Here is a 25,456-nt window from a genome sequence, read left to right as displayed (position 1 = left end):
AATTTGTGGTCAAAAATCAATTCTTGCCGTTGTAATACGATGAAGGCAAACACTAGTGCAACAGAGTTGGACAAAGTTTATCCCTTCTCAAACCGTAAAGCGCCCAATTAAAAAAGGTAGAACAACATTCTTGGGAAATATTTCAGCGTAATTGATTCCCGCTGAATGATTTAGAGCTCTCGTCCAGGTTTTGTACAGAACAACCATAAAACGTTTGAGTGAAACCATTCGGAGACGGCTCAGCAGCTGTCCCCGGGCGTGCTGGCTCCCTTGGCCTCCAGCTCTCGGCCTGATTGTCAGCGCTCACCCCTGGAGATTACAGTATCATTGGCCACTCCTGCTAAGTAATACGGGCCAAAGCAAAACAGATGTGCGTGTCAGCGCGTTATCTCCTTGCCACAAGCGCCATGATGAGGGCTCTTGTCTGGGGAGGATACAGCCGCAATTTTGAGAAAGTCAAATGATTCATCTCGGCCCGCCGTGCCATTCGTCTGTGTCACCGTTTATGCGATGCGCCCAAACACTTTGCCTAGCCCCCCAACTTCCCTGTCGCCCGGCTTAGAAAGCCAAATCAATCAAGCTTCCCCATGCAGGAAAGTGCCGAAATAAAGAGACAATGAAGTGGAATGGAGGAGAGCAGGATTGATGGCATTAGAGGGATTTGGGACAGGCCATGAGGAATCTCATGTGCACCCAGTGTGTGTGTGGACAAACACGCGTGCTGACACACTGCTGAATACTGAACATACAGAGCTGCTGGCTGAGGAGCCCGCGTTTGAGAGCTGACTGCTTCAAAAGATCTTAATATATGATCTAATTACCATCCACGGGTCGTGAGGAATATGCCTAATAAGGTGAGCTGAATTATTTGTTGGTTGTGAATTTAAATGAAGAGAGAGAGAGCGAGAGACAATGCATTCAGCAGTACTTTACGGGCAAGATTTCAGAGTATATTTCAGTGTATTTTGGACCATTAGCTTTTCATTTTCCGCCCCCAGCATGTCATATCCACACGGATGTCAACTCCGTTATGTGGCCTCCGTATCTCTGGAAGCTGTTACAGCGAAGCACCAAATCCTGTTTTATGTCCACGTACATTTTTCATCGAGGTGCTTCTCTGTTTTGTTTTTCTGAATGTAAGCTCTCTGAATTTATAATACTGTATACAGCACCCGTGACAGGTGAATGCAACTTCAACACAAATAACATAAAATTGCAAGGATACCTTGAGCTTGCCCGACATATGTACTAACTTTCTTTCAATCACACTTAAACCCTTTGAGAAATGCTTTCATTTTGATGAACACTTGGGCAAATAGTATGTCATACAAAGTGAGTGAAAACGTTCTTTTAAACCATTTTTCTGTGCCAGGTTATTAATTTTGGAAACGGATGGTACTGTAGGTAATCTAAGGAAGTGACAGGACCTTCCAGCAGCATCTGTTCCGCGCTCTTTTACTGTGCTGCTTTGAGCCCATTCTCACAAATGAAAAATGAAAGGACATCCAACTTGAAGGGCATTATCCCTTTTTTAGAGGCGGGACAGCGTCTCACTGATCAGAATATGCAAGTGCTTTCTTGGCCAGCTTTGTCAACGATCACGGCAGTCCTTGAACATCATTTGATAGACTTGGACATCTGTGACAATGTCAAAGAGTGCCTGGCAAGGAGCATTCTTTATTGTCCAAGGGTGGAAGGGGACGCTTTTGGCTTAAGTACAGATTTCTCATTTGTAAAGGAAACACTTACTGTTGATCAACATCTGTTGTTAAGTTCATTTTGTAAATGGCTTGAAGCTGATCACAAGTTTATGGACTCATGCATTTCACTGACATCTCCTGAAAGTGTGAGAGGACTTGAAGAAAAAGGATCCTTTTCTCCACCAGATGCTCCTCACTAATGTTCAAGATCAAAGTCACTCACTCAAGTTTACCAGTGTCACTCTGAAATAAAAATGCTTAAATTACTTAATTTGCTCAATCATTAAGAAATATAACTTTTTCTTTACAGTACAGTATGTTGTGTGGTTATACTTTCACTCAGGGGCGTAGCCAGGATTATTTTACTGTATAAGGGGGGCCAGCTGGGTCCAGACTTTTTATTGGGGTGGCACTTGAGAACAACAACTACTATATGAAAACCACTGAAAATGTATTATAGATTAGGATAGCATATTTTAAACTGTATTTTAGATTGTGTAAAGCCAATACTGATGCACAGGTCCATTCACAGACAAGCTGAACGCACCTGATGCTATTTTATAACCCGACTGCTAATGTTTCACTCTGTGAGATGCTTTAAAACTCATTGCGCAGGTGTACAATGACAATAAAGATAAGCTATTCTATTCCATTTGAAATTATTTACGTATGTCCAGTGTACTTGGCATCTTAGCAGCAGATTTGAAGAAGCAGAGAACCAATTGCTGAATGCCTTTAAGTGAATTGACCCTGACCAATCCCTGTTCAACCCAGACAGGGCGCTGACTTCATTAGCCAGTGCTAACGAACCTTTGCCAGCAGTGGCAGGCCTCCTCCTCGATCTCTCACTTTATCAATTCAGCATCGGTCTGAGGGTTCGGACCTCACAGAGCACAGAGCTACTGTCTAAATCAGTCTCCAAATCTCCACTGGAAGCTGTGCTGAAGGACCTCGGTCAGTAGTAGACAGTGGTATCAATAATACAAACACATTTTTGACACTGCATGTGTATGTGTTGTTGTTTTTTGGCTATTATTTGACTGTCTGCTATTGTATCACATTCAACATGAGATTCTAAATATATTTTGTATTAGTTTGAATGTAGAATCTATGCATGTTTGTAGTGTTGAGTGTTCTTGTGTGCAGTGTCTTGGTGTCCAAGATAAGTGTCCTCATGGGGCAACAAAGTACACCTCACCTTCTTATCTTATCTTACCTTGCCCTATCTTACATGAGGCCATGATTTGATGCTCACCTACCCTTCTTTATAGATACTGTAAGTCATACAAGACGTCAGAGTGTGGAAACAGACACTAAATGAACATAATCCATTTTCCTACTCATAATTATATGAAGCATTTCCTGATAAGCTCTTTAATGGAAAAAAAAATCTCCAAAGGTAGTCTTTATCTGGACAGACAAACATGTATTGCAGCCTTTTAAGTGGATTAGCTCACTATAAATACTAGATATGATTAGCATTGTAATGTCACACCATAATACTCTCTAACAAACAGACTGAAAACCAGCTAATTAAAAAAAGATAACTTCAAATGAGTTAATCCGCATCCCTTGTTGGTTGTCTATACATTTGTATCTTCCTATCTTATCCTACAAATGTGTTTTGTTATTATTATTATGACTATTCATGGTGATTTTTGGTTGACACCGGGGCACATGGTGGGCATGTGGTCTCACTATCAGTCAATAAGGAATTGAATATTTCGGTCGCTGTTTTTTGCAGAGAGAACATAGAGGAAGATGCAGTCATATTGCGTACCACTATGTGTCTTTTCTAGTGTATGATGGCTTTCAATGCAGACTAAACAAATTGAACCTCTTGCTCTCTTTAACAGATAATCAGTGTGCGAGTTATACCACGGTCTCCGGGGGAGCCGGGGGGCGGGGCGTTTTTTTTTTTTTTGGGGGGGGGGGGGGGGGGGGGGGGCAAAGTTTAAATGCCGATCCTGCAACAGCATAGGCATAGGCCTATTATAAAGAGAAAATTCGTTGCACACGGGTGCGATAGGTCTAACAGCTATATAGCCATATTTAGACGAAACACCCTGATGGATCACGTCAACAGATTTCCCGAATGGGCTACGCAAACTTCAGTGAACTTGATAGTAAATAATCCACGGACCACCAATAATGTGTCTTCTGACTGTTTAATTGAATCAACTTAGAATTAGGTTACTCAACAACTTACATTGTTTCACAACCACATTCGACTACAGTGCTAGTGTGAACGAGCTTGTGTGAGTGGGTAGTGGAGATGCGGGCAGCGTCCCCACGTTTCAAGCGCGAAAGCAGGCACTTTTTTCATGAATCATGAACTCAAAATACAATTTTATTTATCTGATTTTACACCTTTGAGGGAAAACCATGGTCAAAATATAATTTATTTGGCAATCATTAATATTTTAGAGCTCCCCCAAAATTTCACAAACCATGTTTCCAGGGGAGCTCAGGTGGCCACTAGGGGAGCCATGGCTCCCCCTGCTCCCCCCTAACTCGCACCCTGCAGATAATACTGGGCCAAGGAATGTCTTTAAGCTGAATAATTGGTAAATGGCACAACACGTGTTCAACCTTTGGAGGCTAATTGTACCGATGAAATTCCAGAGACATTAAATATTAAGACGGTAGGAAATAAGCCTTTTTAGTATTCACACGGAATAGATCTTCAATTGATGATCTGGTGGGTGTCTGACTGGCAAGAGGAGAGAAGGAGAAGGAAAACAGCAGTGGGGGAAAGCACAAAGAAAGGAAAGAAAAGAAAAGAAAAGCAGAGATCACACAAGTGCAGACAGTGCTGCAATAAACCCGCTTCATCAGCAGACGGCCTCTTTTGTTCAATTATTCCTTTTCCATATAATCAACTGATGTGTAAGCTTTAAACAACACTAACGTATAAAAATGGTGTGTGTGCACGCTGCTCAAGAACTGCAGGCAGCAGAAACATTGAGCTGTTAACTTTGGTTTCATCAGCGCCTCTCTTCTCAGTCAGCCTGAGTGTACAAAGTCGACTTCTAAAACCATAATATTGGAGCGAGCCGCGTCAAGTCTGCGCATCTTAAAATAGGTCAGCGCGACTCCTGGCTTTCCGACAGAGCGGCGCGTCTCCCACGCCTACCTGCTCTACGAGGCAGGACTCAGAACAGCGGCGCCGGCTCCATCCGCTCTTTGATCACGCCGGTGCGTCTCTCGGGGGGGTGGGGTGGGGGGTGTATGATGCGGCTCCAGATGCTCAAATTATCGCCACGCTGGCGGATGGCGGATGGCGGATGGCTGATGGCTGAGCCGGTGGGAGGGGAGGAGATGGCCCTGCCTCACCTTTGTGTCGCACAAGAACCACACACAGTCACAGCTCACTCTCTGGAGGGGGAACGCCGGAGTCTGAGCGGCTGAGATGGGGTTTGGGTTTTGGGGGGACGAGGAGTTTTGAGAGTGGGGGGGTGGAAGTTGGAAGTGGCTCAGGACCACGCTAATCATCTCGCATCAGCTATGCAGGTCTGGTGACACCCCAATATCATCACCCTCCAAGCCCTCCGCTCCCACCTTCTCACCTGACACCTCCCCAGCCAAACACGCTCATTACCTGCTTGATGAAGACGTGGTGCTGAGTCCAGCTGGATGGTGTGAGATGCTGGGAAGGGGCCATCCGTCTCCGGGAGGACTCTGGCGGCCCCCTCCGAGGACCATTAGGGCTTGGGGGGGGATCGATGCGACTGGCTGGGGAGGAGTCCATCCGTCATGTCAGGCCCGCGGCCCCCGTGTCTCTCTCTCCGCTGGAGGCCGGCCCCTAACCCCGCGCTGACCCCTCCCTGGTCATATCATTACACCGACCCTCTGCTCCAGCAAGAGGCTCCCGCGCTCATTAAGTCGGGCCAGGTGTGCTACTCGCAACTGTAACTAACTACAAGTGTGTGGCCACCTGCCAGCTGACGGCCCTTTTGTCTTCTCCGTGTTACTGTATATGGGAAGAGAAAGGGACTGGGGAGATGCCAGAGAATGATCTGGCTATCAGATTAGATATCGATCGACAACTCTCCCACCAGAGAGAATTGGCGGACGTGTCTGTGGCATTTCTGATTGTGATCGGGGTCATGAAACAATATAAGTGTGATTGGGAAAGGAAATACTTCAAGTGCACCACACCAGTCCATTTAGCCTGGCCACTCTAGCCAGGGATGATTGGGGTGGGCTGCGTTTGCTCACGTCTAAACGGAGGAGGCGGTTGAACTGCAGGGAGGGAGATGCTCTTTGTTGTCTGGTCTTTTCAGCATAAAAAGACATGCCTATTTTCTCAACTCTGGTTAAAGGCCACTGTGAGTTTTCAGGAAGAAAGTCAGATTGTTTCTTTTCTCTCCGGATACTTGCACCAGGCGCATGGTGACATTTGCAGATAAGCCTCTTAGTGATTGACTGACAGCAGGAAAATGGCCAGAATGGGATTTCTGAAGGAATCAATCAGCAAATTAACCACCCAGAACAGCCAAACAAATCATCTCCAGACTTACACTTGGCACCGCACAAGTTTGTCATTGACCTTCATTGCAGCGTGTTTGTTTTCACATGTTACCAGATGACAAAAAGAGTGTTACTTTCAGGAGAGAATGTGCCGAGGCTGTGCTGGAATGCACGTCCCCACACATAGTGGGGTTCACACACCCTTTCACTCCGGCTCATATTATCTCCCCCTGCCAGTGGGCCTTTTCAAATGCAAATCACAAACAGCAGCCAAAGATTTACGATAACAATTACAATTTCCATTTTTACACCATGAAAGGGGATTTTCACTTCAATACCATTTTATTGTCTTTAAAATAGATTTCTGCGATGTGGAGGCGTCACGATGCTGCTGACGCTGGAATTGTAGCTCCTGCAGCCGAATTAAACTGGGTATTGAGCGCAGCGCCAAATGCAGCGGCTCCGTCACCGCGTTGTGTAATTCTGTCACAGTCAATCACAGACTCCACCACACAGGGACGCACACGCCAGCCAGCTCCGAGCTTGTCCCTGAGAATAACAGTATTAACTCTGCAGACATAAATATGGTTGGGATGGGGTGTGGGGGAGGGGGAGGGGGGGGGATAAATTGCAACAAATCACTAACAGCTCATCCGGGCTGAATCCTCCCTCTCTACACAGAGGCGAATCATGTGAATATTTCTCTCCAAACCTGTCTCACGCTCTCGTTTCCTCTCTTTGAAGTGTAATCACGCCTTGCCTGGCCGTCATTTAGAAGCCGCTGTTGAGTCTGCCAGGCCACTGTCGACCCATGAGGACATAATACACACACACTGCCATCATACCCTCTTTTAGCAAACATGGAAAAATATACAGTGAAGGGAAACAGAGCCATATTCTCATGCAGGAGAACAGAGCTAAATGACGGGTCATTACACGTTATCAGCAGTAACACTCTCTCCATCTTAAACATGGAAGTCTCTTGAAGCAAATATAATATAATTATGTTGATTTTTGTGGATTCTTTACATATTCTTCTAGCAGACACTTACACAATGTCATCACAGACTTGCAATCTCTATGGCTGTTCCACAAATGTCATCCAGGACAATTTACATTCAAACAAACTAAATCAATATACAGTAGTATACATAAGCATACATGATCAGAGTCTGATATAAAGTGATCGTCAACATACATGTCCATCATTCCTGCTTGTGTAAAATGCTCATTTCTGTCATGCCTGACAGTGCCACGCAATCATAAGTGCTGCCCTGATAAGACATGTTATGACACCGAGCATTTCGGCTAAGTGGAAGAAAAGTTTCTTCAAATATTCATTTGAGGCGCTGAATAATCCATGCATCAGCTAAACTCTGGGTGCTCCAGCGGGGCCTGTGAATAGGGTGGTGTGAGTGAGAGGCGCCTGAGACGGGGGGGCCGGGGCGGGCACACTCCCACGGGAGCCCAGGTGTCTCCTGAGGAGCTCAGCGCCCACAGGGGCACAGAGAGGCACCGAATGCATTTGAAGTCCACTCCTCATCACCCAACAACCCTGTCCTGGCCAGCGAGGCTACTCAGACACGTTGTTCAGTCAGTGCCCAGGGGCGTCTCCAGAGCGGAGCGGCGAGAGAGGGAGAGAGCTCTCGTGGTTAGCCACCTCTGAGCAGCCAGGGAACAGCAAGCCTGGCCTTCAGATGAGGTACGGGGCAAATTGTAAAGCATGAGTTATTCCTCTGTGCATCTGCACATTTGCCTCTCCAGATTCCTGAATGGTCTTAGATGCAATGGAATGTAGGCTAATAGCTAAATTACATTTGCAGTAACACTGATATCATAAGTATTGTGTTAACATGTGTGTTAAAATTGACACACAAAAATACTATGCAATTCTGAAATACAGTTTAGCAGCCTGACTGACATAACCATGTATGATGGGAAAATAGGGGTGGGCAATGTCCCTGTCCTTTGAGGGTTACTCCAAGTACATGGTTCAGTGACTTGACTAACCAGGTTAAGGTAAGCTCCTAATAGAAGAGCCGCCTGGCTTCAATCTTAAATCCAAACAGCAGTGCTCTTCTCTAAGGCAGACTTCAATGATTACTCTGAGTTCACTTTTCCAGTTTAGTCTCTAAAACACATTCTCAGAATACCTCATGGTCTGTATGCTTAGTTCACCAGCTCCCCCCTGTGGCATCTACTGAGTATTACTCTCTCAGAGTCAAATAGCAAAAGCCCCAGTCACTATGATGTAAATAGGCGAGATTTTGAACAGAAAAACACAGAGTACATTTTACAGAAATATTTTCATTTTAATAGATTTTGTTTTTGATAGAGAAATATTTAGTATTATTAAAAATGTATACTTCAAAAGGACAATTAAAGGCAACCGAAACATAGGTCACAAAAATGCTACTACATTTAAGTCAATTGTGTACCTACAAACAAATAAATTACATGTGACACATTAAATCTCTTACTTATGTTATGCTGTGCAACTGTTAACTGGCTGTTCAATATACAAAATAAGGCAAACCCATTCCAAATCTTTCAGTCATTGAAAAGTAGATCAAGGAAAACAAAAATCACTGAACTGTGTACCCTTGATGAGGATAAAAACAGCGTAAAAAAAAAAAAAAAAACTTTGCGTTAACTGCTTATTTGGTCAGACCACTATACTATGATCTGTCCTTCATAAGAGCACTCGCAGGTGTGTAATGTACATGATCATGCCAAAGATATGTTCGGTCAAACCATAGTATTATGATTAGGATTGTTGTTATTATTTAGTAAACTTTAGTTTCAACTCTACAGTTTCTCTTTGTGTAATAGCTTTTATAGTGTGTTGGGGAGGACTGATTCTTCAACGGAGAGTACGTGAGTGAACTGGCCACACAAACAAACATAATGGCCCTACGTTATGAAACACGGATTTAATGAGTCAATGCTGTTCCCCTTTTTCAAAGAGGTGTCAGACTCTGACAAAGGCAACAGCATTCTGATGAGTCACAACCCATAAACAGCTGGACCACGTCTGTCCCCATGCACACAGGTACACACAACACGTTGAGCAGGTTTCTCAGGTCAGGCAGCAATCCTTCCATCCAAACACTAACACGACGTCAGAGATGGCGTTACAGTCACTAACAAAGCCTAAACAAGTTCACAGTGCTGCCAATACAACTGCCAGACGGTACTGTACACTGGCAGGTCTATAAAAAGTGCTTTCAGTTGACAAAACAATAATGGTTGTGAGAGCGTCTCTCCTCTCAACACATCCTGACACAATACTGCAATAGATACTTCTACGCCATGGTTCAAATGACATCAGTGAAATGTCATGATAGGGCTTTTATCTGACGTCATTCTTTCTCATAATAGATTACTCATTGGAGTGTGTTTACTCTTCCCTCTCCGGATCCCACATTAACTAAAAGGAAGTGATCACATTTGGCTTTTTGCAAGTGTTACAGGACTATTACAGAAGGTTGCAGGATTAGGAGCAACCCTTACTAGTAGTGGTTGGCGTCGTCATAGGAGGACATGTCCATGTCAAAGAAATCCTCCAGCTTCCACTGAAGGGTCTCAAAGGTGGGTCTGCTGGAGGGCTGCTCCGTCCAGCACTCCTGCATGATCTCGTACATGACCTTGGGGCAGTGAGGAGGGCAGGTCATGCGGTAGCCCGTCGGAAGTTTCTGCACCACCTGGTAGTTGGTCATGGCTGAGTGATAGAAGAGGTAGATTATTAACATGCCTTCACAGGAATTCTCTGAGACTTCTCGTTGAGGTGTCAGAGAGACACCACCAGGACATCACTGAAGAGAATGCACTGCATACTATGACTATTTTGTTCCTAACCAAAATGGCTTGGGGGCAAGTTTGGTTATGATTTGAACAACGGCATGTTAAGGAGAGAAATATATAAGGTGTGAATAAAAAAGATTCAGAGTCATCTGTGGACTCTTTCTGAAAAAAATTGAAAAAGGTTGTCTGCTGGACACTTCACTGTTCGCCCACGGCTTGTGAACGTTACAAAAAGAGACAACTGTTCAAATACATACAATGATACTAGACCAAACCAAGAGAAAAGTAAGCCCAGCCTTACTTGGATAGGGCATTTGACCAAAGGTCATGATTTCATAAAGTAGGATGCCAAAGGACCAGACGTCGGACTTGATGGTGAACTTGTTGTCATGGATGGCCTCAGGCGCTGTCCACTTCACGGGGAACTTGGTACCCTCTTTGGCTTGATATACGTTTTCATCCTGATATACATTGTCATCCTGTTTCAAATGGAAAAGAATTTGTAGCTCATAGGTTGTTTAAAACAGGCATTCCAAACAGTATGTACAAAAAGGGCATTACTCTACAAGGTCCTCATGCATACTCAGAAACAAAAGCTATTACTTGTGAGAAAACCAACACTGGTAAGTCAAGGAAAATCTCTCATCAAGTCATGCGTCTAAGTGTGACAACAACATACTGTATCAGTAAAATCATACCTTGAAGACTCGTGCCAGGCCAAAGTCAGCCACTTTGCAAATATTATTCTCCCCAACGAGAACGTTTCGGGCAGCCAGATCTCTGTGGATGTAATTCTGGAGCTCAAGGTAGGCCATGCCAGCAGCCACTTGAGCTGCCATCTCGATCTGATCAGAGATCCGCAGTTTTGTACCGCCATCCTCTGTGAGAAAAGCGATAGAGGAAAAAAGGCTTTTAAAAGTCAGTAAGTATGTGGACAGTCCTACAGTATAGGATATTAATGGGAATGATTTCAGGGCCATAACGTGGATGTCCTGAAACAACAAAGTATGTTGATCATTAATCTGGCTCACAATGACATGGCATCCATCTTGTACACCATGATTAAAAAAGACAACATTTACAGACAAAGAGAGGGGGCGAGACTTCGGTTGCAGTGCTATTCAAAAGGCACACCTTACTCTACGTAATCATAATAATAACCTGGCTTATTCCTGTCACTCAAATACATGACAACACACTTTGAATATAAAATTCCACCCACAGCCTCAACATTAATATCATATCATGGTTACACTATTGCATGCATAGTATGACATAATCTCCAGGAAGGCAAATCGAGTCTTTCCCATCAATGCTCACTCATGTCATAAAACTGAGATAACACTGGTATCTACATGCTTGTCTTAAGACAAACCCCCTCATTCAGTTTATGTCAGTAGACTTTGATCCCTTTCCTCTGTTCATGCCACCGTAATGAGCAAAGGTAAACTTCCTCATGCACTTCAAACAGAGCACCATGACAAAGCCTGAATGAATGCTGGTATTCACTTCAGAGATTATTTAGAGAAAATTAGCCATCCATGTATCCATTCTTTGTAAATCTAATCTTTAAGCATACTGTAAAGGATAGTGCCATAAATATGTGATGATAAAGCTCTGTGTTAGAGCCTTCGTTCTCATGACTGACATGTTATAGAAAACTATTGACTGGATGCCCCAATACACACAGCACATTGTTGGTGATGGCCTCTTTAAATATATCCCCTAGATGTTTCTTCACCTTACAACTACATTGGGAACATTTCTTTCTGGTAACAATTCCACAGAGCATTTTCTGAATGTACTCTATGTGCTTACAATTGAAAAAAGAATGAGCACCACACCACCTAGAATGATGAAAGTATGAACTACTGAGGCAGAGTGAAATGGTGTCTTAACAAGTATATTATACAAAAAGGCGTTTTCTAGGCCAAAGACCAGCATAGTAGGTGGCCATCTTGGCATCAGAAGCTCTCAGAGAATCTTGTTATTTCCCCATCTACAATGTTACCATGCACATCTTGCAAAGGAAAATGTGACCTTGATCACTCAAACTTCGTTGACGTCTTTAATGAGTTGGTCAGCTCCTCGACAAAGTGTGTACTATTTGAAATCTGAAATTCTACATAACATGTCTAAGCAAAATCTAGCATTGTGTTAGACAGCTAGTTTGAAAACTACAGTGAGTAATATCAATCTCTACATCTCTAGCACAAATCACAAAAGTAATCAGTGCTACCAAAGAGGGGTGTGGGGCTTGTGAGTGTGGGACTTGGGGGTGTGCTCTTGTGAGTGTGGGACTGGGGGGTCTGGTCCAGTGTTGCCATAGTCCGCTTATTATAAGCCATCTGGGCTTGTTTTTTGGTGAAGTTGCGGGTTGCGGTTTTGGGGGCGTGCATTTTATGTGGTTGCTTCTTTTGGGCTTGCTTCGTGTTTGTTGTTTCTGCGTAGAATCCACGCAGCGCCTGCACGGACACAGAGGGAATTTCCCCTTGGGGATCAATAAAGTATCTATCTAACTATCTATCTAGAGGGCATTTTAAACCTATGCCTCTGCGTCAACTCTACGCTGTAACTAGGCTCCTCTAACATGACCGCCCCAGAAATGTAGGGGTTCAGGGAGGAGATGCTACTTGGGTCGCTTCTTTTGGGCTTATTTCAGAGACCTGTTGCTTATTTTTGCTCACGTGACCTGGCAACACTGGTCTGGTCTTGTGAGTGTGGGACTGGGGGGTGTGGTCTTGTGAGTGAGAGACTGAGGGGTGTGTGGTCTTACTCTGCAGATACTCCAGCAGACTCCCGTTCTTCATGAGCTCGGTGATGATGTAGATGGGCTCCTCCACGGTGCACACGGCGTACAGCTGGATCAGCTTGGGGTGCCGCAGCCTCTTCATGATCTGAGCCTCGCCCAGGAAGTCCTGAGCATCCATGGTCCCTGATGGAATGACAGCGAGTTGGATACCAGTTAGTCTTGCACTAGTGCCTGAGGGGCACTTCACTGAGCTCATGCTTGACGTTTACCTGGTTTTAGAGTCTTCACAGCAACTGGTGTGGTGTCATTCCAGATTCCCTCATGCACTTCCCCGAACTGTCCAGCCCCCAGCTTGCGCAGAAGGCGCACTGAGCTGCGCTCGATCTCCCATTGGTCCGCAGTGTTGTAGGACAGTCCATGCGTCTGAGGAGCCTCCATCTGAACAAGCATCAGAGCATTAGAAGACAAACCTCAACTTAAGTCATGTTGATCCTCCAGGATAAAAACATCAAGGTCTAGTGTTGAATAGCCTGGTTGATAACCATTAAGGGATTTGGCTTAAAATTCAGAGTGGGCATCAATGTGGATAAAGTAGAGCCTTCAAACAACACCAGAAAGGACACTACTGGCATCTCACCTTTTTGCACGGTTGCAAGAGACGCACACACAGGCCATCTTCTTGTTTTGAGTAGTGCTCCACAAGCAGTTTCAGAGTGGGAAAGGACCGGTTTCTAGACACAAAGTATTCTCCCGTCTCTGTTTTTCTAATTTTGTAGTGTTTCACTTTACCTCTGTCCAAAACTGTGGGAACAGAGAGGCACTATTATGATACAAAGCATAACTGCAAAACATGTCTGTGTGGAATAAGTATCGACTTAAATGTCACAACTTTACCCAAAGACCATTCTCTAGACCAAATGCTATCAGCTGTTTTATCAGAGGACAACAGCTCAGCTTTATCACCTCTCACCTTCATGAACTACAGAGGCTATTGCAAAGGTACAGTACAAGATAAACACAACAGGGCTGTTCTGGAATGAGGAAACAGGGATATTGCTCCCAGGTAAACTGTTTATAGACTGGCTAACACCAGACCTCTTCTCAAATCTCAATTCAGTTTGAGAATGGGTCTGGGGACCTTTCCTTCATTACACTGAACTTTTACCAAAGCTTTTTATAAAAACAGCAAAGAGCCAAAAAGTCTTGCAAACAAAGGTTTTAAATGCAGTCATTTACTCAATTCCACATACACGTCCATTTAGCTTTACACTGACGCCATCAGCACAGCCATTGGTTGTGCTAAACAGCGTTGTCAACTGTACTCCTCTGTCCGTCATCATAAAAAGACCCCCTATGCTGGACAAGCGGTTATGATTGGTTCTTAGGTTTTTGGTGATTTGGAAATTGGCTTCAACAGGTCTCCAGACAGACTTCCGGAACATGGCCACATTTGCTGACAAGTTCATCTGGGTTGCCCCAGGCTATATACTGTACTGTAATTCCCAGAAGGAACAAGGAAGTCAGAACTGTAATTACAATCAAATAAAATCCATCTGAGAGTAATCAGCACAAATGATTCTGGGAAAACAACAATAAGCCATATTCTGTCAAACCTAAATGCAAACGTTCTTTTCTTTCTTTCTTTCTTTCTCAATCACCAAAAGAAAATGGAAAAGCTGGGTTTCCTCACCTGACAGGGAATACTCTCCTTTCTGGCTCTCACAGTGTCTGATTAGGAAGCCTCCATGTACATTGCCCTCGGCCTGAAGCAGTTTCTCTGCATCTAGCCTTTTTGTGTCCGGAAAGAACCATCTGCAAATTCACAATGAACATGACTTTGAGAATCTCCTATAAACTATAGTTCATACACATTTCACTTTGTCTTACAGGTGTTACTGTACTTTCCATTAATGTTATCTTCCATTGAACAATATCCAGAGACTGAGACCAATACTTAACATATCCAGCGGTTCCTTCAATGCCTCAAAAGTCATTTGACATTTTTTTAATTTGTTTGTTTTGTCTGCCTGTAATATGAGCAAGTGTTTTGGTTTCATTTCAATTGATTAAGTCTGATTTGTTGACCTACCCCCCTACTTTCTCATGGTTAAGATGATGAGCATTGACTGAACACAAAAAGAGGAAACTTTAAAAAGTGCACGAGCTGAAGAATACATGAAAAATGCAGAAAAGAAATTCCTTTAAGGCAAGACACATATAGCGGAATGCAAACTGGAAAAACGGGAGGGTCCAGATATAAAGTATCCATCTGAGGAAAACTATAAACAAATGATTTATCCCATAGCATGTGTGAATGAGGATTCATTATGTGTGAGTGCTGAAAACATCAATGCCAGGTGATGGTGAGATGAGATAGTGATGATGGGGTGAATGGAATGAGGTTTGGATACATTTTTGGATAGCTGGCACATGTGAGGGCTACTGTTGCAATTACAATAACAGAAAAAGGAAATGCCAATGAAATTCTTAGTGTGAAATTAAGCCAATACTGACTGTATGTACGGTGAATAACACTAGCTTATCAGGCAGAATCTTAAATGTACATGTCCCATGCCCATGAGCATGAGCTTTTATGCTTTGGATACAAGTGGTTGTGTGCATGTGTGTGTGTGTGTGTGTGCGCGCATGTATGGATAGTTTGGCTATGTGTGGTACTGTACAGTCCTCTCCCTTTATTTATGGCCCTACTGCACCCCCCCCCCCCCTTGCACTACTGCAGCTGTGGCATAACAATTTGGCTATATTGCAAAGTATGCAACAATAAAATAAAATAAAAAACTTGAAACTGAGCGGTGCAGGCTATAGAACATGGAGCTGAGCGGTCATTGTCCTGACAAGACAATCCTCAGTTGTCAGGTCTGGTCTTGTTATACAAATTCTATGTTAATTGTGCAGCATTGTATATGTTCACAAAGCTCTAAGAATGCAATAAAGATGATTATTGCACCTGTAAATGTGTACTCTCAGAGATGTGGGTTCCACTAAGCGCCCTTTCTATATTGATTGCACTGAGTAATTCAAGCCAATGATTTACCAAACCACAGCATTTCCTTCTTGGTGGGAATGATTAACTGTGGTTTGACCCAGTGTTAAAGCTTCAGTAAAACACTTGTTCTTTTTGCAGTATACTGTAGTAGATCTGCACCACTTAATACACACAAAGTACTTTGTGATAAAGAGGAACAATGACTCTGAAAGAGCCTCAAAGCCACCACTCACACATTAAAAGCGAATTCCACAAGTGGGTCATTCCACGCCAAATCAACCAGAGCCCACGCACTTGCGTCTCAAAAAAATCTGAAAAAAATACCATGTGTGCCTATGTTACCCAGGAGACACTCTGTAAAATGTTTTTGTGCTAAGATCAATACTTTTCAAGTAACAGCCAGTTTTACAGGGGGAGGGGGGTGTCAAATTTGTTCTGCCTCTTTTTTTTGTCAAAGTTCACAAGCTCATCGCTCAAGAACTAGAATCTGTAGGAGGCTCAAATTTTGCAGGCTGGTGCATAAGTAGGAATAGTATGCAGTAAAATCACCACGAGTAGTCTGGATGATCCTGCATGGTCATAGCAGTCCCTCAAAGTTGATCAAAATTGCATTGGAGTTTTTGGCTGGGTTCTGTTTAGGCCTTCAGAAGACACATTTTTACTCAACATAGACTCTTGGGGTTTTTTTCTTATTGAGATAAGTAGAAACACTCTCCGAAAAAGCAATGAAGAGAAAAGAAAATCCATCAGGGACTGAACAGCAGACCTCACAAGTTTGAAAAATAAATTTGGATCTCATATTCAGAGCACCCTAACACCTTGTGGGAATATACAAAGATTTTTTTAATATATTTTTCTATGATCTGCATTACCTCTTCTTTTTAAAAACACCAATTTGACTTGTCTTATGCAAATCTTTCTTTTTCATTTCCCACCCTGAACAAGGGCAAAATGCACCATAGAGATCTATTGAGAGATTTGTTTTGTATAGAGTAACCACTAGGTGCCACTAAAATCACTGAATCACTGAAATTTCCGGGTGGGGACAAAACATATTGATCTCAATGGTGCATTTTGTCCATGTTTAGGGTGGAAAATGAAAAAGAAAGATTTGCATAAGACAAGTCAAATTGGTGTTTTTAAAAAGAAGAGGTAATGCAGATTATAGAAAAAAATATAAAAAAAATCTTTGTATATTCCCACAAGGTGTTAGGGTGCTCTGAATGTGAGATCAACATTTATTTTTCAAACTTGTGAGGTCTGCTGTTCAGTCCCTGATGGATTTTCTTTTCTCTTCATTGCTTTTTCAGAGAGTGTTTCTACTGATCTCAATAAGAGAAAAAAAATCAAGAGCCTATGTTGAGTAAAAATATGTCTTCTGTAAGCCCAAACACAGCCCAGCCAAGAACTCCAATAAAATTTTGATCAACTTTGAGGGACTGCTATGACCATGCAGGATCATCCAGACTACTCATGGTGATTTTACTGCATACTATTCCTATTTATGCACCAGCCTGCAAAATTTGAGCCTCCTACAGATTCTAGTTCTTGAGCAATGAGCTTGTGAACTTTGACAAAAAATAGAGGTAGAACAAATTTGACACCCCCCTCCCCCTGTAAAACTGGCTGTTGCTTGAAAAGTATTGATCTTAGCACAAAAACATTTTACAGAGTGTCTCCTGGGTAACATAGGCACACATGGTATTTTTTTCAGATTTTTTTGAGACGCAAGTGCGTGGGCTCTGGTTGATTTGGCGTGGAATGACCCAAGTGCAACATGTCGGCCTTGTGTGTTTCAACACTGAAATGGCACATTGATAAGTTCCACCTTAGTTTGGTTTCTCTTTTTTTACTCATAAAAACACATAGTGATGTGGTGCTGTCTTCATTATAAATACTGTAACATGAGTGGAGGTCAGAAAATGTTTATTTTAGAAGATAATTTTAGGAAAGCCTACCCTAGGCTTCAGTTAAGTTTTTCTATCCAGGAAAGGAGGGAAATGGGATGAATAGTTACACTCAATTGTATACAGAGCCAATGCTACTTACGGTTCTGCGTCAAGAGTTTCAACTGCAGCCACATAGTTTGCTGGAATGTAACCCTTCTTGTTCGCTGAGACACCGGTGAGAGCCTTCGCATACCACCATTCACCATGGCTTTTATCCAATGCTTCGATTTTATCGCCAGCATGAAAAGTCAAATCGTCTTCGGTTCGAGCCGTGTAGTCATAGAGAGCTATATAAGCATATCCAGGCCTTTCTTTTGGTAAGGGTGGCAGCTCGCGCATGGGAGCCACCACCTGCGGATTTGTAATAACCACCGATTTGTCAACATCGTCCTTTCGAGGTCCACTGTTCTTGTTAATTCGGTCTTTTAGACATGGTCTGAAGACAGCCTGGAGACATTGCATACAGCCTTCTTTCACATTCATGACGACAAAAGTCCAGCTGTTTAGTTTAATGAACGGAATAAATCTGAAGGAGGTTCAAATGATTGCCGCTGCGTTCACCAGCTTGAGCCCCTCACATAATCGTAAATTGAATTCCAAGTGAAATAGCCTATCCAAGGCACGGGAATCGTTAGTCCATCCAGAAAACACTTGACACCCGGTGGGATATCCTACAGACTGGCATACCTATGACTTCATTACACCCGTAAGACTGCGCCTCATAATTCGAAGATCATGTCACGAAGTTTCCTGGTTACTTTCCCCCTCGAAACTGACGCGCAAACGTTAAACCCACGGAAATAGCCCAGGCACCAGCCTCACCTGTTCTAATGTTGTAGCGCCACTGCCAGACCAGATTGTTTAGTCACGGAGCATATGGACCTTTAACCCATAAATTGCCTTGAACAAATACTGTTTTATTTCTACCACGCATTTAACACACGGGCCAACTCAGAGCGCGTTACAGTTTCAAGAACATAAAAAAAGCTGCTGAAAGAGAACATTAGAATATAGGCTATTATATATATATATATATATATATATATATATATATATATATATATATATAGATATAGATATATATAGATATAGATATAGATATAAAAACCATCTCAAACTGCACAGGCAGGCTACTCAAATAGGCTGGACAGATCAGCCAATATTTGTTTCAGAATAGGCCAGCACTCACTGATCTTCTTGACCCGTGAATTCCACATGGGCATCCCTTTGCCATTGGAATCCTATAGGATTTTGGCTCCAAAATCTGATTGGAATGCAGTAGATTTATTTTGATAAGGGTAGTATTTTTGTCATTTGAATTTCATTTTGTTGAAGTCAAATATTTTTTGTAAAACCACTGATATAAAGAACCCTTTATTGATCAGTGGGTAAAACCAATGTGATGGCATTATTAAAAAAGCAAGTAATGTTTATATGGTTGGTCTGCAACATTGCACACTCTGAGCATGCATTACCTGTCACTGAGTACAAATACTTCAGTACAGTGCTTATGTATGAATGAGGAGTATCTTTACTTGAGTTTTTATTTTTCGTCCTACATTTACTTTTATTTACAGTTCCATTATCAGTAGCCTAATAAATAGAAAGTTAAAATGTGCAAATGAAAACAAAAGCCACAGTTTCCATTCATGTTAGATATTTACAACCCCAAGATTTGCCAACTTGATGTCACCATGGGACACAGCAATAAATAAAGCCATAGTTAAGGCTAAGCAACACCATGGCTCACCAAGGCCTAGAACTAGGCTAAGGAGATTACTACTATTCTAACTGCTTGCTTTTCATTCATTATGCCACTTTTGTTGGTTTTGGTTTTCAAAGTGTTTTTATGGAGAGTGTAGCTGCCTTTATAAACATCTGAACTTCATTGAAGCCTTATAAAATGAAACAGCAATGACAAATGAATGGCTGCCATGCGCTGCCGTGCATGCTTTGAAGACATTGTAGTGTAGGCACCACGTTTGCTGTCATTTTTATTAAAAGCACAATGCAGGGAGGGGGTTGTCACCCCACCCAAGTACTTTACAGGACAAGCAGTACAACATTCACCCAGTTTTATCAATGTCACTATTAATGTCAATATGAATCAGCATATTTTAAAACAACAGCAGTTAACCAAAGTGTTGTATAATCAAAAGCAAGTTGGATTGAACATAGACCTATACATTGAAGATGTACATTTAGTTGTCACTGTAAATTAACTACTTACAGAACTTGATGGATATTCTTCAGACAACAGGACCATCTTGTTGGGCCGTGTCCTGCCACATCTGGCCATTAGCCACAACCCAGCCTGTTAGAAAAAGTTTCAAAAATGTTATCTTTGGACAAAAAAATGGAACTTTGGCACAAGTTAGCAGTTTTAGGTTCCTTGATATTTGCAGTCTAGGCCTACTTGGTTCATCAGGACGAAAATCTTGTTTATCAACCTGAAACTCATCTCCAGTCTGAGTGACAAGAAACCCCTCAACTGGGACAATGACACACTCAAGTCAAACAAGTTGTATCATTCACCCATTTGGTCAGTGTCACAATTAACTTTGCTTACAGTTCATTATGGCCATTTTGCAGATGCAGGACCACCTTGTTTGTTGGGCCATTTTCCGCCACATCTGGCCATACGCCACAAATCAGTCGGTTAGAAAAGGTTTGAAAAAGGTAACACAAATGTGACTGAAGTTCATGTGGGGGTCAAGGCAGGTGGCAATATAGTGTATATTTTAAAGTGTATTTCCAGAGCTATTTGAACCTAGGGTCTTTTTTCCCCACGAGTTGAACATCCCTTTAAAAGCTAGATTATGTTTATCGACGAAGTCTGAGTTTGACTAGGCCTATTTGCACTGTTAGATTGGGTCGTAAGTGCTAATGCCAGTCAAACTCAGACTTCTTCGATAGCCTAAACATAATCTAGCTCTTAAAGGGATGTTCAACTCGTTGTGGTGAAAAAGACCCTATTGGTTCAAATAACTCTGGAAATACACTTTAATTTGACCAATGTCATATTAGCCTAAACCCTGGTTAAGAATTGGATGTGAATGAAGTTCATATGGGGGTCAAGGCAGGTGACCCAATATATTTGGCAACAGGCTAGGCTATAGTGTGCAGCCTATGATTAGTTTTCAAATTACAAAAAATCAGTATTTTACTTTTGATACGTGCCGTTCTGTAGCCTATAGTTTAATTTCAAACGCTTAAAATTAGGGTAGGCTATTTTATATTTTATTTGAACATAAGCTACATTTGATATATGTTTGCCCATCCATGCCTCTAGTGAGAATGAGCATCAGCTCTATGGTAGGCCTACTCAATGTCACGCACTGCAAAAGGGTACTGAATTTGGCAGTTTTATGGACAAATTGCTGTTTAGGTCAACTTCAGTGCTGAGGAAATGATAGGAAATTGCCCAAATCGACAAAAGTTCACCAAGATTCTGGCCTTATACTAACTGAAACCCGGGACCCGACATGATCAGTCCCTGCTAATCAGATATTGGTATGTCAGAGAATGTCTAATAAGACGTCTTAGATAGATAGATAGATAGATAGATAGATAGATAGATAGATACTTTATTGATCCCCAAGGGGAAATTCAAGGTCCCAGCAGCTTAAGACACCACACACAACATACAATAACATGTAAACAGGAAAATACAAAGCAAATCAACAAATCAACATGACTAAAGGAGCAGTAAAATAGGCTACTAGATAAGATGTGCATGAATGTACTGAGGATTGGTACTGTGTATGAGTATGAGGTGTGTGTCAAGTTGGTAGTGCAAATAAGTCCAACAGTGCAACAGTGCAATATTAAATTCCAGTGACCAGCAATAAATATGTAGCCTATAGGCTACAAAATGTAAGCATAGTAAATCCAACAGTGCAACAGTGCAAGATTACATTCTAGTGACCAGCAAAAAATATGTACAATACAAAATGTAAGCATATAATAACAGTACTAGTATAAATATATGGACAATTAAAATAAACCTAGTAATAATATAAGAGTTATAGCAGCAGTGCAAGGATAGTTAGATATGGGTGCAGACATTAGTCATTGGTAAAATATTAGGACATATGGACAAAAAGAGGGTAGACATGTACTGTAAGCCATGCCATATTGTGTATGGGTGGAGGTGCAGATATACCATGCATAGAAGTCCAACTCTCCTTTTCTCTTCAGTGAAGCATTGTACAGTTGTATGGCCCTGGGTACAAATGACTTCCTCAGTCTGTCTGTTGTGCATGTCATGGAGCGTAGTCTCGAGCTGATCGCAAGCTCTTCTGCTGTATGATAGTGCTGTAGAGTGGATGACAGTCATTGTCCAGGATGCTGTGTAGCTTGTTCAGGGTCCTTTTGTCTGATACTGAAAGTGATGCACTCCAGATCAGCTCCCACAACAGAGCCAGCCTTCCTTACCAGCCTGTCTAGTCGCCCAGCATCCCTCTTCCTAGTGCTTGCTCCCCAAGTGGACTCTGGTGTCCCTCTTGCAAAACTAAGTTAAACTTGAACATCACATCTACATCATATATTACGGTATATGTACCCGGAAGTGTGAAACAAAAAGTAGCTTAATGACAGATGAGTGTTTTGCCTCTCACGTCTGTTCGTGATTTCATTATCGCTGATTTGAGTTAGGCCTACCTTGTAAATCATATTATAAGCTTTTTTATTGCTTTGATGGCCTTTACCGACATCGGTGTTTTGTAACGTAAGGCTGCCCCACGTGTTGCCTAACTGACACATGCAGTGGAAGGTCCCCGTCCATCAGCTAACGTTAGCCACCACAGCTAGCGGTGCAGTTTTTAGTCATCAGTGATACTGATCGACACAAAACTTCAGGGCAGCGTATCTCACCTCCCTGTCGCCAGTCATTATGAGCGAATATTTCTGTCTTTCAGACTGTGATGTAATTGGTTTCGATTTGGACCATACTCTATGTCGTTACCATTTGAAGGAGACCTCTAGGGTGAGTTTGAATATGATTATCATAGGATACTCTGAGAGATGCATGCGTTTTTATTAGAACGGGAACTCATGGAAGCAATCAGTCAGTGAATGTGCTGCATAGCTCCCTATATTTGATTAGATTCGTGCGCTACCAAATTGCCTATGCTAGGTCATTTCAGATGGCCTTTTACTGTAGCCTATATGTATCACAGGACCAGCTACTTGCAAACATAGCCTCGCTGCAACGTATCGTTTGAAGCAGTCTCTACTTTCCTAGGCGCTGTACAGTGACGGGTTTAGTTTCGTGTGCGGCTTTCATTCTCGCCTCATATTGTGCAAAATTAATCAGATCTAGCCTATTGCGCTACTCACATATGACTTGACACAGCATCATGGCTTGTTATGTAACTGAATGATGCTCACTGACCGTTTATCCTTGATTATGTTGAGCATGCAATCTGTAGAACATATTTAGCCTAAATCTGTTCGGATAGATGAGCAACCTTAAGATATTTTCCTCTATTGCAGCTTATCTATGAAAGCTTTGCCAGGTATTTGGTGGAACATAAAGGATATGACCAAGATCTCTTGACCCTCAGTCCCGCCACCTGGGATTTTTGGTGAGTTGGCTTTGTCTCCTTGACATCTCAAGTTGGATAGGCTACCGAATACATCAGTAACCTGCATACATGTGTGATGATGACACGTACTGTAGGCCAAGAGGATGATGCACAGACACCGCGTCACCAGTCATGAATTTAAAATGAGTCTGTCGTGACTTTACTTCGCAGAGCCTGAAGTCGTAGTGTAGATCAGGCTTATAGTCCAGCCTGTAATGAAAATTGATAATGTCATCAACATGAAATCTCTACTTTTTCATTCAACCGCAAGACACACTCTCCCTGAAAGTCTTACCAAATCAGTGTATTTTGTTATTATTTTGCAGTTTCAAAGGTTTAGTGTTGGACCTTGAAGATGGAAACCTTGTAAAATTGGCTGCTGATGGAACTGTTTTGAGGTATTCTATTATTTCTAAAAGTTATTTGTTGCATATTTCTTGTCATAATATGAATTGCTGTCATTGTTGATTTGGCACATTAATATGGTGTTTTACCTTTTGGAGAAGGGATGCTGCTCCCATAGTTGATTCCCTTTTTTTCAATCCAGGGCAACCCATGGGACACATGACCTTAGCACAGAAGACTTGCTGAAGCACTATGGTCCAAAGAGGGAATGGAAGCACTTCAATAGCCTTAATACCTCGTACACACGATCTGGTGCAGTATTGTTATTATACAGTATTACAACCATTTATTCTATCAGAAGTAGCAGACTGTGTGCAAGGGCACTAATTTAAATGGGGTGGGACACAGTGTGAAATCTAGCTAAAACTTCCAATAATTACTTTAATTATGTTTTGTTAACAGCGTTTATTAGGGATACCGCAATAATAAGAGACCTGCATTTATTTGACATTAAATGCAGGCTTACAAGGTTACATGTAGCTGTAGCATGTATTTGACCATTTCGGTCATTGAGAAATAGGCCTACAGTATCCCCAACATAAAACTGGAGAACACTGGATAAAAGCATTATTAATGAAAGAAATGTGATGTTTCTGCTGTCTTTGTCAAGTCTTTCAACTTCAATGGCTCAAAGGAAAGCAGGGCTGCAAAGTTGCCTTGTCTTAATGTTAGACTCTCATGAAAACTAAATAATAATTGATAATAAGTGATAAACATAGTGATATTGAAAATCCAGCTCAAGCACAATTCCATGCAGTTGTTAAGCTTGCACGATACTGTAGTTGCACATCATTTCTCCTTCAGCAGTGGATTCTATATAGTTGAAGAAACTGCTATTTCATTTTTTTAAAACATAAGGAAGAAATAGAACTACTGCATCACAACCCATTGTTCTATTGTGTTAGTCATGCATTTGATGCATTTTCCCTGGTGTTTGTTTGAGGCAGAATTTATTTCATTGGAAGGGTCTTGTATACAAGTGATAATTAGGAACCTATGTTTATTAGAGACTTAGCTATTATTGGAAGTTTTACCTTTCATTTAATGGCCTTATTTGGTAGTTTGTTTAAATGAGCAAAATCAGAGCTCAAGCATTGGTGGATCAGCTCAATGCTCCCACACACTACACAATAGCTTTAGTTCAGGCACAAGACACTTTGTTCACTGAGTGACTTTGCTCTTTGCACATTGTTTGAATTAAGGCCCAAAGTGTGTTTCTTTGGAGTTAGAATATATTTTGAAGTAATTTCTATCATTCTCCAGCAAAATATTATTTCTATGACAACTACTTTGACCTCCCTGGAGCACTACTCTGTGCAAGAGTCGTGGATATGTTGCACAAGGTAAAGAGCAAGGATGTTTAAATCATATTACTACTCTTTAAATAAGTTGTTATTGTTGTGTTCAAACAATTCATATTGTGTATTATTCATTGGCATTCAATGAAATGTGCAAACCTTTCACCGTTTACAGCGTGGTAATGAGGTGACATCTGACTTTTGGAAAGACATGATCGCCGCTATTGATCACAATTACAACACCTCAGCATTTAGAGGTGAGTTAACGTTGGCTTTTTATATTCTCAATTAAAGGGTGGTTTTGGGTGTCCAGTTCTCGAAGTGAGACCATCGAAACAGAGGTGCATATAGATACCTAGGGCAAGATGTAGCAAAGCATATAGCCATGCTCATTAACCATTATACTAAAATGGTATCAGTAGCTTTTTGAGTGGTGAGGATTGTGTAGGTTGTGGGTGTTAGATTGCAGAAATATCCATG

The 25,456-nt window shown here is 42.0% G+C and overlaps 2 protein-coding genes across 2 annotated transcripts in view; one reads left to right on the top strand and one right to left on the bottom strand.

Moving 5' to 3' along the window:
* Positions 1–8,470: 8,470 nt before the first annotated feature.
* frk (fyn-related Src family tyrosine kinase) lies at positions 8,471–18,521 on the bottom strand. Its single transcript, XM_062550697.1, has 8 exons — positions 17,786–18,521; positions 14,420–14,541; positions 13,367–13,530; positions 12,999–13,167; positions 12,754–12,912; positions 10,676–10,857; positions 10,279–10,456; positions 8,471–9,894 (listed from the first exon to the last, which is right to left on the bottom strand). Exons 1-8 carry the CDS (start codon positions 18,166–18,168, stop codon positions 9,686–9,688), a joined length of 1,566 nt encoding a protein of 521 aa, XP_062406681.1. The 5' UTR covers positions 18,169–18,521; the 3' UTR covers positions 8,471–9,685.
* Positions 18,522–22,262: 3,741 nt separating this feature from the next.
* The window catches only part of nt5dc1 (5'-nucleotidase domain containing 1), a 46,857-nt gene continuing 43,663 nt past the window's right edge, over positions 22,263–25,456 (top strand). Inside the window, exons 1-6 of the mRNA XM_062551119.1 lie at positions 22,263–22,672; positions 23,182–23,273; positions 23,600–23,671; positions 23,821–23,930; positions 24,942–25,021; positions 25,152–25,233. Coding sequence (XP_062407103.1) covers positions 22,580–22,672; positions 23,182–23,273; positions 23,600–23,671; positions 23,821–23,930; positions 24,942–25,021; positions 25,152–25,233 — 529 coding nt within the window. The 5' untranslated portion in view covers positions 22,263–22,579. The remainder of the gene's footprint in view (positions 22,673–23,181; positions 23,274–23,599; positions 23,672–23,820; positions 23,931–24,941; positions 25,022–25,151; positions 25,234–25,456) is intronic.

The sequence above is a fragment of the Sardina pilchardus genome, chromosome 12 (genome assembly GCF_963854185.1).
Source record: "Sardina pilchardus chromosome 12, fSarPil1.1, whole genome shotgun sequence".
In the NCBI taxonomy this organism is placed as follows: Eukaryota; Metazoa; Chordata; class Actinopteri; order Clupeiformes; family Clupeidae; genus Sardina; species Sardina pilchardus.
Note: the sequence above shows the minus strand (reverse complement) of the source record. Positions and strands in the feature narration are given on the sequence as shown.